Source organism: Oncorhynchus keta, chromosome 19 (assembly GCF_023373465.1).
Source record: "Oncorhynchus keta strain PuntledgeMale-10-30-2019 chromosome 19, Oket_V2, whole genome shotgun sequence".
Classification (NCBI taxonomy): domain Eukaryota; kingdom Metazoa; phylum Chordata; class Actinopteri; order Salmoniformes; family Salmonidae; genus Oncorhynchus; species Oncorhynchus keta.
The window spans coordinates 33649658-33662042 of NC_068439.1; the positions used below are offsets into that span (position 1 = coordinate 33649658).

General features: G+C 42.0%; 1 protein-coding gene across 7 annotated transcripts in view; it reads left to right on the forward strand.

Annotated features, from left to right (window-relative positions):
- Positions 1-756: 756 nt before the first annotated feature.
- LOC127909361 (zona pellucida sperm-binding protein 4-like) overlaps positions 757-12385 on the forward strand; it is a 46466-nt gene continuing 34837 nt past the window's right edge. Inside the window, exons 1-12 of one of the 7 annotated variants that reach the window (XM_052470315.1) lie at positions 758-1143; positions 1218-1336; positions 1432-1648; positions 3292-3414; positions 3493-3665; positions 3758-3855; positions 4163-4311; positions 4435-4612; positions 5173-5308; positions 5462-5541; positions 5705-5761; positions 5859-5953. In XM_052470315.1, the coding sequence (XP_052326275.1) occupies positions 798-1143; positions 1218-1336; positions 1432-1648; positions 3292-3414; positions 3493-3665; positions 3758-3855; positions 4163-4311; positions 4435-4612; positions 5173-5308; positions 5462-5541; positions 5705-5761; positions 5859-5895 (1713 nt within the window). In that variant the 5' untranslated portion in view covers positions 758-797 and the 3' untranslated portion in view covers positions 5896-5953. Of the gene's footprint in view, positions 1144-1217; positions 1337-1431; positions 1649-3291; positions 3415-3492; positions 3666-3757; positions 3856-4162; positions 4312-4434; positions 4613-5172; positions 5309-5461; positions 5542-5704; positions 5762-5858; positions 5954-12385 lie in introns of those variants that run through there. The other 6 variants (XM_052470319.1, XM_052470321.1, XM_052470318.1 and 3 more) reach the window with 6 other exon arrangements.

Here is a 12385-nt window from a genome sequence, read left to right on the forward strand (position 1 = left end):
CCTTCAAATGTCACTGAGCTGCAGCAGCAAAATTCCTCTAAAGCGACGTGAGAGACTGATCAACAACTACAGGAAGCGTTTTGTTGGAGTCATTCCAGCTGAAGGTGGGGCACAACCAGTTATTGAGTGTAAGGGGTCAATTACATTTTTACACAAGGGCGTTGGGTGTTGCATAACTTTGTTTATGAAATAAATTAAATAAGTATGTAATTGTTGTGTTATTTTTTCCATCGGGTTCCCTTGATCTAATATTAGGTTTTGGTTGAAGATCTGAAAACATTCAATATTAAAAATATACATGGCACTGTACAGACAATCCTGGACAGTGAAAGCTTTGGGATGGCGCTATCCCTTGCATTCACCTGTCTAATCACGTTAGGATCATTGTTTATTATTACTATTCAGAGGGAGGAAGAAAGAATGCTGCTCTAAAGCACTCAAACCTAATATTCGAACTGGGCCCTGGGCAGCCAAATTCTGATCTTTTTTACTAATTGATCTTTTGACCAATCAGATCAGCTCTGAAAAATATTTTGATTTTAAAATATCTAATGTGATCAGTGGAATAATTATCAGAATTGAGCTGCCTGTGTAAACGCAAACATAGTGGCAGGTAATAGATTATTTACTCCAGATGTTACCGTTTACCTTGTGAGAACGTATGTTTTGATGGAGAGTAACGTTGTTCCAATTGGTAGAAAGGTGCAGCCAATTTCAAATACTTCCTATATATACCTAGGAGATACCTCAGCTGTCATACCGTTTTTTCAGCATTCGGTGAGGCATTGTATGAAACCATGACTTGGCAAAGGAGCGCACTGCTTTTTTTCCCGGTTTGGCTTTGCTTTGCATTGCCTGCAGCGGGATGGGAGTTCGTTTCCGAAGAGGCAACCTTTGCCCACCACAACCTTGACACGGAGGAGAATTATACGAAAGACAAGGCTGTAGTGCAACTTGGAGACCCCGCCAATGTCGATCTTAACGCCGAACGTGGATTCCAGGTGCAATTCGAGGAGGTATCAGATGCAAAAAAGTGGGTATCCGTTACCGAAGCTGCCCCAGTCAGTTTAGCGGTTCTGTGCGGTGAGGATGAGTTTAAAGTAACACTGCCAGCTGGTCCAATGAGTGAAGTCAAGATTTTGGGTAAGTTATTTATAGGTTTAAAGATCATCAAATGCAATTTGGCTACTTTGCTCACTTTTTAAATTTCTCTACAGGACCCAACAGTATGCTCTCTGTTCTTGACGCCCCGGAATCGTGTGGATACTCCTTAAATCGAGGACAATATCAGAACGCCTTAACTGTCCGCTTTTCAGGCTGCCTCATTAGTCGTCAAGTAGGGTTTTTGCCTTTCCAATTTTAAATGATACATTTAAATGGTGTAAATGTGTCATTGGAATGCTTGTACATTTTTTGCCACACTCACTGCAGGCTGGGCGGTACACCTTGATGGTGTTGTATGTCAATGAAGCTGGCATAATGGATGTTTCTACAGTGTCCTGTGCGGCTAGCCCCAAATCCTCGTTGTCCTCAACCGACCACCTGCCCCTCTCTAATGGTCTTCGCAATGCCCATGGAGGGCCTCCTTCAAAGTGTCTTAATCCCACCCCTCGCAATCCCAGCGCTCAAAATGCCACCAAATATCCTGGTGAGTCTCATGAAATGTTTATTGTATTTCTTTGGATAAGCATCAATATATGCTGTTATTGTGGTCTGAGGCAGTCGGTAAAGGAGCATTTTGTGACATTTTTAACAATGCTCCTAAGAACATTCTAATTAACTTGTTCTTGATATGCTTTTTGGAGACCTGGTCATTTTGACCAGTTCAGAGGTGCTATTGAAACTGGTATCTACTCCAGTGCTCAGATGGACTTCTATCCACTGGTCATTGAGTTTATAGCTATTAGTGAACAAACATAAATGCACCGACTTTACTGAGTTACAGTTCATATGGTGATCAGTCAATTGAAATTGATGTACTTTAGGTCCTAGTCTATGGATTGCATGTGACTGGGCAGGGGCACAGCCAATGGGAGGGTATAGGCCCACTGGCTGGGCCTGGCTCTCCAGTGTATCTGAGGAAGGTTTTTCCCCACCAGGGCTTTATTACAAATACTCATTACTTTCATCAGCTGTCTGGGTGGCTGGTCTCATACGATCCCACAGGTAAAGAAGCTGGATGTGGAGGTCCTGGGCTGGCATGGTTAAACCTGGTCTGCAGTTGTGAGGCTGGTTTGCACACTGCCTAATTCTTTAAAATGGAGGTGGCTTATGATAGAGTAATGAACACTTCTGCAGTCAGCATGCCAATTGCATGCTCTTGAACATGAGACATCTGTGGCATTGTGACAGAACTGCACATTTTTTTTGTACCCAGCACAAGGTGCACCTGTATCGATCATGCTATTTAATAAATTAAATGTATTTATATAGCCCTTCGTACATCATCTGCTATATCAAAGTGCTGTACAGAAACTCAGCCTAAAACCCCAAGCAGCAAGCAATACAGGTGTAGCAGCACAGTGGCTAGGAAAAATTCCCAAAACCTAGAGAGTAGCCAGGCTATGTGGGGTGGCTAGTCCTCTTCTGGCTGTGCCGGGTGGAGATTATAACAGAACATGGCCAAGATGTTCATAAATGACCAGCATGGTCAAATAATAATCACAGGCAGAACAGTTGCAACTGGAGCAGCAGCAAGGAGTCATGTCAGGTAGTCTTGAGGCATGGTCCTAGGACTCAGGTCCTGAGAAAGAGAGTATACTTACATTCACACAGGACACCGGATAGGACAGGAGAAGTACTCCAGATATAGCAAACTGACCCTAGCCCCCGACACACACTACTGCAGCATAAATACTGGAGGCTGAGACAGGAGGGGTCAGGAGACACTGGCCCCATCCGATGACACCGCCGGACAGGGCCAAACTGGAAGGATATAACCCTACCCACTTTGCCAAAGCACAGTCCCCACACCACGAGGGATATCTTCAACCACCAACTTACCATCCTGAGACAAGGCCGAGTATAGGCTACAAAGATCTCTGCCACGGCACAACCCAATAAACTTCTTGCTGTGCCTCAGGTGGATGAAATATCTTGGCAAATGATAAATAATGACTAACAGGGATGTAAACACAATTGTGCACAGAATTAGCTTTCTTCACAAATGGAACAATTGTGTGTGTGCTTTCAGCTCATGAAACATGGGACTGACACTACATGTAACTTTTTTTTCTGAAGTATAATTCATTGGCTACTGATCCTTACTTCCAATGTTTTTTTGTATTTCAGGCTGCAGTATTCCCCAGAACCAGCACTTGGCTTGTGGTTTCACTGGAATCTCGTCTTCCCAGTGTTTGGTGATGGGTTGCTGTGTGGATTCGGCAACTTCCGCCTGCTTCTACCCGATGGATGGTAAATACTCTTTCACGGGGCAAGATGATGTTTGGCTTTGAATAGTGAGGACTGATGTGTACCGCTCTCCCTCCCCAGAGTGCACTGCAGACCATCAGTTTATCTTTGCCGTTCACCATAACCTCACTACTTTCCCTGTGACTCCCACCAAACCTGTGGTTGCTGGGAAGTCTCGCTGTGGCCCGGTCATTGTCACTGATAAGTTTGTCGTCTTCAAGTTCTCAGTCACTGAATGTGGAACTCGCTCATATGTAAGTGGACAAGAATATTACGGCTTCTGGAATCCTCCTGGTGCGGTTCTTGTTGATCCACACAATTACTTTATTGTTTTGATCTTAATTAGGAAATTGGCAATACCGTGATCTACACAGCAGAGGTACAGACGGCCGTTCGAACCCTTAACCTGAAGTATGGCGTAATATCCAGAGACAACCCCCGCAGGTAATTCAGATGTCACATTTTGCAACAAACAAAATGGGCATTCCTTATTGGACAGGTTCTTCAGTTTGGTGTTTAATGAACATCTCAATGTCTACACCTTCTAGATTTCTGTCTTTGCTCTGTCCTAGTGTTCCTATATATTGAGCTGATTCACCAGTTAAGAAGCTCGAAGTGTATAACTTCAAACATTGCTGTTGCAAATGCCACGAGTACTTGGCACTTTCAGAATGTAATTTAATCTCACTAATTGAGGAATCATTAAATGCACCTGCTGAGATTGACTAGTCCCCCCTATGTTCGTCTCTAGAGTCATGGTTGAGTGCCGCTACCCTAAAACGCTGGGTACCGTGCCAACAGTGGCGAGTGTGGGCTACATGGTGAAAAGCCCCAGTGTAACATTCCCTTCAAAGGTGACATCCAAGGGACTGTTTGGTGTCGAACTCAGGATTGCTGAAGGTATCTGGCTGACATGTAAACACGCAATGGTCAGAACATAATGGTTACTGTCCCACTTGTTGCGGATACTTTATATTGCTGACAAGCCCAATGCTTAAATTGCTCTTTTACCTCCCCCACCAGACAAAACCTATACCAAGTACCTCAAACGGCACCATCAGCCCCTGCGTCTCTTCCTGGGTAAACTTGTGTATCTAGAAGTTCGTCTGACTTCTCCAAATCCAGAGGCGACACTTTTGGTCAACTACTGTCTGGCTTATCCCCGCTCTGCCAAGAATGTTCTGGTGCTCATTCACGAAGGGTAAGCACTGCAATGACTTGGTGTGACTGATTTGCCTAACGTACTGTAGATTACATATTTGTGGGCAACCTTGCTCTTGAACAGCCATTGGCTTTTATTAGAGGCTGAGATGGATGGACTCCAATGTTCTCTTAATTTTGGCAATGAGTCCCTTTATGTACTTACCCAGAGTCGGGTCAATTTGTGGCTCCGTTTGTCTGTATGCAGTTGAAGGAATTCTCTAACCAGATTTGGCACAGTGAAGACTAGGTATCTGCTAGCTTTGGCTAATGACACTATCAATCACTTCCTTCATATTGGCCATAGGGGCAGACAAATGGTATTTAAGTTCATCTCTATCAAAAGTAGATAAAGGGCCTCTTTGCCAAAATCCTAAAGGATCCCTTTGTGTCTAAACTTTGCCCTTTCCGTAGCCAAAGCATGACAGCCATTTTGTGACAACTCCTTATACCAAGGGTATTCAACTCTTACCCTATGAGTTCCAGAGCCTTCTAGTTTGAGGGCCTTGCGCTGCCAAGAGGAAGTTGTCATTGAGTTCTCTATCAATTTCTCATTTCTAGGTGTGCCAACCCTCAGGACCCCAATGTCTCCATCCTTAAATTCAGCAACCTGCCCCAGAACCGCCACCAGCGTCGCTTCATGGTCCAAGCATTCCAGTTCATGGATCAACAGACCAACAAGTATCTGGATGAGGAGGTGAGGAAGCAGAATATGGACTGGGTTTCACACCTTGATTGGTGAATGAGGCTTTCAAAAAGCTCTTTCTATTGTGTGCAACTTTTATATTTGAGCTGCACAAAGTCAAACATGTTTAGTTGGTATTGAATCTCACTTCATTCCTCCTCACAGATCTACTTCATGTGCTCTACTGAAGTGTGTATGCCCACAGAAAAAACTTGTGAAGAGCGCTGTTTTGATGGAATTAGGAGGTGAGGAAGACTGGGGACTTGCATCTTGATTCCCTGGATTGGTGTATTGTCACATGGTGACTGATGTACCAGAAAAGTGAACTGTAGTTGGCCTTCATTTCTTTACATTTTGTCACATTAATTGTTTAGTTAGTATTTAATCTCACTTAATTTCTCCCACCAGATCTACTACATGTGCTCTAGATAAAATAACTGAGAAGAGTGCTGCTTTAAATAAAAGGTGAGTCTTGCATATCTTTTGTTCCCAGATTTGAAAGTAACTTGCTTAATTAAATAGGAGCACTTCTAGCTTTCACGCCTGTTTTTTGTTTTTCCAGGTCTGACAATCTACAGGGTGACAAATCTGATGCTTGAACATGCTAAAGAAATGTGGTAATTTGACTAATGCATATTAAATATATTTTTAAATCTTGCCTATTTAACTGAGTTGTATTTATTGTTATGAGACTTAGGTCTGCTTTTTAACCTATTTTGTGAAATTGTACACTAACAGTTTCTGGTATACTGGTTTGCTCTGCAGCGTACCTGACTTGGGCCACGTAACTAATTACTGTAGCCTCTACACCCTTGTCATTCAGCTTTGGTAAAATTGTGCGTATGGCAGGTGTCATCACAAATGTATGTCTTGTGGTGACTTGGCTGTTTGGTGACAGACTTCTGTGTGCATTTTGACGCAGCCTTGAGGGATTTGTCTGTTTTCAAGGACATTATACCAAGGCACTGTCAACAATGCTAATCATTCCCGGTCTGGGTTTTCTGTGCTTAGTGACTCTCTGGATACGGTTTCCTGAAAGCAGCTTAAGACTAAATTCACATTAACCATAGGATACTAATACATTTAGCCTTAAGATGTTTTGGGGAAACGAGGACCTGTCCAAGGCAGTGCCTCCCGTCAGCTCATGTTCATTTAACTTCAGTAGCTTTTGACAGCCCTTGCTGGATTGCGGTGTAGTCATTATACAAAGACCTTAGCAAACAGTTGTGTAATGTTTAGCAACAAACCATTTACTCAATGTATAACATTAGCAAATAACCAATAACCATCTATTGGACATTCAGGGGTGTATTCACTAGGAGGGGCGAACCTGTCTTTGTCCAATCGACAATTCTGGTTCTAACTTTTTCAGGTTGAGTAAACACTTGTTTTGGGATGCTATTTGTCTAAAGGAAGACACCCCTGGTGACGTTGCCTCACACCTGCACACAAACAATACTTCAAATGGACCAAGAAGCTCACGATGAGTCCCAAAACCAGACCCTACTAAATTGCCGTTGTCATGTGTTGCTGACAATTCCGAAGTTGACTTTCAGTGGCGCGGTGATCACTAAACGATGAACTTGGGAATACTGGACTTCAATGATGCAATTCATGCACCCCAATTTGTAACTTGTTTATAGCTTGGAAGACATCTAAAATTGGGAGAATTTGTGTGAAGTCTCAGACACGCATGTGTCGTAATTATGCACACCTTTCAATTATTTTGTATGAATATTGTCAAACTCTAAACGTATTGGGATGAGTGTTGGGATAGCGCTTTGCTTGAGCCTGCAGCCTTGCTTGGTCATTGACTAATTAGCCCCCCTACATAAGTAATAACTTTCACTCCCTCAGCATTGAGACATTTGTGCATATGGCAGAGGTGCTTGTGAACCTGCAAATGGGGCGATTTAGGTTACCTCAGTCACAAACCCTGCCCGTTTCTTCAAGCGACTTGATTTAACCACACTGTTAGCCTTAGATGAAGACCAAAGCACATTTTATGAAATAGCCCATTTTGCCTGTGGAAATTGATTTGTGTTTCAGCTTCACATTTCCAAATCGTATCGACAGCAAAAGATGCCAGGGTGGCGTTTTTGAATTTGAATCAGTTTACAATCTAGTCTTTCCTCTCGTAACTATCTATAACCCCTCAACTAGCAACATATTTTAAATGTATACTACCATTCAGAAGTTTGGGGTCACTTAATTGTCCACGTTTTTTAAAGCAAAGCACTTGTCTGTTGAAATAGTGTAGACGTTGTAAATGACTGTTGCTGGAACGGCTTTTTTTAAATTAATAGAATATCTAGAGGCACGTTAGCGTTTTTTTTTTTTTTTTAAATGCTTAACTTGGATCAGCTACTTGATCATTAAACCCTTTCAGCAGTGCTAGCAATTGCAAACTGTTCTAATTTAAAGATGCTCAACTAGTCTAAAGGTCAGTTTTAGTGCGTCAGCATTTGTGGGTTTGATTACAGGCTCAAAGACCTTTCTTCACAAACTCGCCAGTCTTCTTGTTCTGAGAAATGAAGGCTACTGCCTTGAACCAAGAGACCGTGTTTGTATGGGGCTTTAAACTCAATGTTTTACATTTGCAAACTGTGACATGTATTAATGCCAAAAACAGAAGCCTCACATATCCTCAACTGGCAGCTTCATTAAATAGTACCTGCAGAACAAGGGTCTCAATGTCGGTGGAGAGGCGACTGCGGGATGCTGGCCTTTTAGGCAGAGTTGCAAAGAGAGCCATATCTCTAACTGGCCAATAAAGATTAAGATGGGCAAAAGAACACACTGCACAAAAGAACTCTGCCTTGAAGGCCAGCACCCCGGAGTCGCCTCACTGTTGGCGTTCAGACTTTTGCAGGTAATAATGAATGAAGCTGCCAGTTGGCTTGAGATGTCTCTCTCTCAAACTAGACACACTAATGTACTTGTTGACCGGGGCCTCCCACTCTTTCTATTCTGGTTAGACAGTTTGCTGTTCTATGAAGGGAGTAGTACACAGCGTTGTATGAGCTCTTCAGTTTCTTGGCAATTTCTCAGAACAAGAATAGACTGACGAGTTTCAGAAAAGCTCTTTGTCTCTGGACATTTTGAGGCTGTAATCGAACCCACAAATGCTGATGCTCCAGATCCTCAACTACTCTAAAGAAGGCCAGTTTTATTGTTAAAAGAAGCAAGTTTGTTTATAATGCATGTCTACTAGGGTTGTTAGCCCACCTGTCTATTTGGCTGGGTTTTTTTCTCCTTCTCTCCCAAAGCAACACTGGCCTAATAAGAGATGGTTACCTGTAAAGTAGTGAGTGACCATTTTAGAAAATCATGGGACAGTCTTTGGTTGCATGCTATTTTATGTCAATCATATTGCTGCAAAGCCTATAACTGATGCTGCATGGTCTTATGCTGCCATCTATTGGAAATATTTAGCAAATAAGTTAATTCACATAAAGACAGTGAAGCAGCTGAGAAACAAATTTTCTTATTAATTCCTGAGATCAGTCTCAAACCTGCCCCACCTATCCCAGCCAATTGCTGGACTTTCACATAGGTTACTAGGTCACACCCAGTTCAAACCTCAACGGCCTATTTCTCAGGACCAGATGCTAGAATATGCATTTAATTGACAGCTTAGGATAGAAAACGCAAGTTTCCGAAATTGTAAAAATATTGTCTGAGTATAACAGAACTGATATTGCAGGTGAAAGCCTAAGAAATCCAATCAGGAAGTGACTCTTATTTTGAAAGCTCTATGTTCCTATGCATCCCTATTGACCATTGACAGGGATATCAACCATATTCCTTTTTCTGTGGCTTCCCTAAGGTGTCTACAGTCGTTAGACGTAGTTTCAGGCCTTTATTTTTAAGAATGTGTAAACGTCCACATTGCGTAAGTGGTCAGTTGTTGGCTCTCAGTGTGATATTTGCGCAAAACAGAGGCAGCCATTTTTCCTCCCGGTCATAGTGAAAAGCCAACTGTCCTGGTTGTTATATCGAATAGATATTTAACACCTTGAGGATTGATTATAAAAAACGTTTGCCATGTTTCTGTCGATATTATGGATAGAATTTGGAATTTTTGTCTGCGTTGTCGTGACCACTTTCCGGTGGATTCCTGGGCATAACGCATCAAACTAACGGAGGTATTTGGATATAAAAAATATATTTTATGGAACAAAAGCAACATTTGCAGTCTAACTGGGAGTCTCGTGAGTGAAAACATCTGAAGATCATCAAAGGTAAACGATTAATTTGATTGCTTTTCTGATTTTCTTGACCAAGTTACCTGCCGCTAGGTGTACGTAATGTTTTGTTATATAGCGATAAACTTACCCAAGCGCTTGTATTGTTTTCGCTGTAAAGCATAATTTCAAAATCTGAGACGACAGGGTGATTAACAAAAGGCTAAGCTGTGTTTCGCTATATTTCACTTGTGATTTCATGAATATTAATATTTTCTAGTAAGATAATAATAATATAATAATAATAATAATATATGCCATTTAGCAGACGCTTTTATCCAAAGCGACTTACAGTCATGTGTGCATACATTCTACGTATGGGTGGTCCCGGGGATCGAACCCACTACCCTGGCGTTACAAGCGCCATGCTCTACCAACTGAGCTACAGAAGGACCGACGTATTTGACCGTTGCGCTATGCTATGCTATTTAGCGTAGTTGATGACAATTATCCCGGATACGGGATGGGTGGTTCCAAGATTAAGAACACATGGAACAGTGGGTTAACTGCCTTGTTCAGCTTGGGAATTAGATTCAGCATGTTTTCGGTTACTGGCCCAAAGCTCTAACCACTAGGCTACCTGCCTCCCCTGTAAATTGTTGTGGAAATTCATGCATAGAGTGACCTGGACAACCATCAGGATGTTGATTAAGGCACTCCTCCTGACCTGTTCACCGGACATGCTACCTGTCCCAGACCTGCTGTTTTCAACTCTTTAGAGACCGCAGGAGTGGTAGAGATACTTTTAATGATCGGCAATGAAAAGCCAACTCACATTTACTCCGGAGGTGCTGACTTGCTGCACCCTCGACAACTACTGTGATTATTATTATTTGACCATGCTGGTTATTTATGAACATTTTGGCCATGTTCTGTTATAATCTCCACCCGGCACAGCCAGAAGAGGACTGGCCGCCCCTCATAGCCTGGTTCCTCTCTAGGTTTCTTCTTAGGTTTTGGCCTTTCTAGGGAGTTTTTCCTAACCACTGTGCTTCTACACCTGCATTGCTTGCTGTTTGGGGTTTTAGGCTGGGTTTCTGTACAGCACTTTCAGATATCAGATGATGTACAAAGGGCTATATGAACTGATTTTATTTTGGGGAACAGTGGGTTAACTGCCTTGCTCAGGGGCAGAATGACAGATTTTTACCTTGTCAGCACAGGGATTCGATCCAGCAACCTTTCGGTTACTTGCCCAATGTTCTAACCACTAGGCAGCGAGAAGCCTGGAAATAAGAGATAGCTGTAGCCTTATCTCCTGACCTTGAGCAAAGCACTTAGCCAACCCAAGGTCCAATGCATCTGTTTTTATCTCCATATCAAATCATTTCTGGGTAACAATTAAGTACCTTTCTGTAATGGTTTTCAATTAAAATAAACAAACATGGAATATTTAGTAAAGAGCAATTTCTCAAGCAAGAATTTTGCTAAAACTGTCTGGAAGCGGTCTGATTGGGGAGGAGAAACCTGGAAACAAGTTGTTGGCAGAGTGGTTTGGAACCCTCTCATTCTTATTGGTCTATTAAGTAGTGGTGATGTCACATGGCAGGTCAAATCTCCATCCCACCAGAACGGGCTGAAATTTCAGGCGGTCTTTTCAAACCGCTCTTACACGAAAAGGGCAATGTCATAATTTTCACAGTATTATTCCAACCTCATAGTGTGTAAACACATAAAAATAAAGTTGTTTACTGCAGTGGGCCTTTTAAGAATTTTTCTTCTTGGTTCTTAAATCAGAAAGGGGTAGATTATATGTTATGGTCGAGGTATGAATTGTGTGCCACAGTCAACATTCTGTGTGGAGAACAGCCACTACCACTGACTGCATCTTGACACATGACTACAAGCACAGCTTTGAATAGATAGGCTTTAAGCAACATTAAACATGAGCAGAAAGCATGAAGAGATTTATTTTTGTATAGATATTTGTTATGTATTAGTGTTGCACTTTAGGACTACTTGGTCTTACTTGTATTTTAAATATGTGGCGTTATCATTTGTTTCAATCAGTACTTGTTTCCCAGCTATATTGTCTGCATAGATTGTTTCAAACACCGACATGGGTCCCATTATGCCTGGCGATAACCAAACACTACATTCCAAAATAAGAACCTTATACCAACAGTCAAGCATGCTGGTGGTAGTGTGATGGTTTGGGGATGCTGTGCTGCCTCAGGACCTGAACAACTTGCCTTAATAGAAGGAACCATGAATTCTTCTCTGTATCAGATAATTCTACAGGAGAATATCAGGCCATCTGTCTGTGAGCTGAAGTGCAGCTGTGTCATGCAGCAAGACAAGACAATCAAGTCAACATGAAAATGGCTAAAATGCAACAAATGTAAGGTTTTGGAATGGCCTAGTCAATGTCCAGACCTAATCTCAATTGAGATGTTGTGGCAGGACTTGAAACGAGCAGTTCATGCTTGAAAACCTACAAATGTCGCTGAGTTAAAGCAGTTCTGCTTGGAAGAGTGGGACAAAATTCCTCCACAACGACGAGAGATTGATCAACAACTACAGGAAGAGTTTTGTTGGCGTCATTCCAGCTGAAGGTGGGGCACAACCAGGTATTGAGTGTAATGGGCCAATTACTTTTTCACACAGGGGCGTGGGTGTTGCATAACTTTGTTTATGAAATAAATGAAATAAGTATGTAATTGTTATTTGTTCACTCAGGTTTCCTTTATCCAATATTAGGTTTTGGTTCAAGATCTAACATTCATTATCAAAAATATTCAAAAGTAGAGAATGAATAAAGGGGCAAATACTTTATCACAGCACTAACATTTTGAATTAAACTGCAGCCCATCAAATGAAATCCAACTGCTCCCTTGACTTT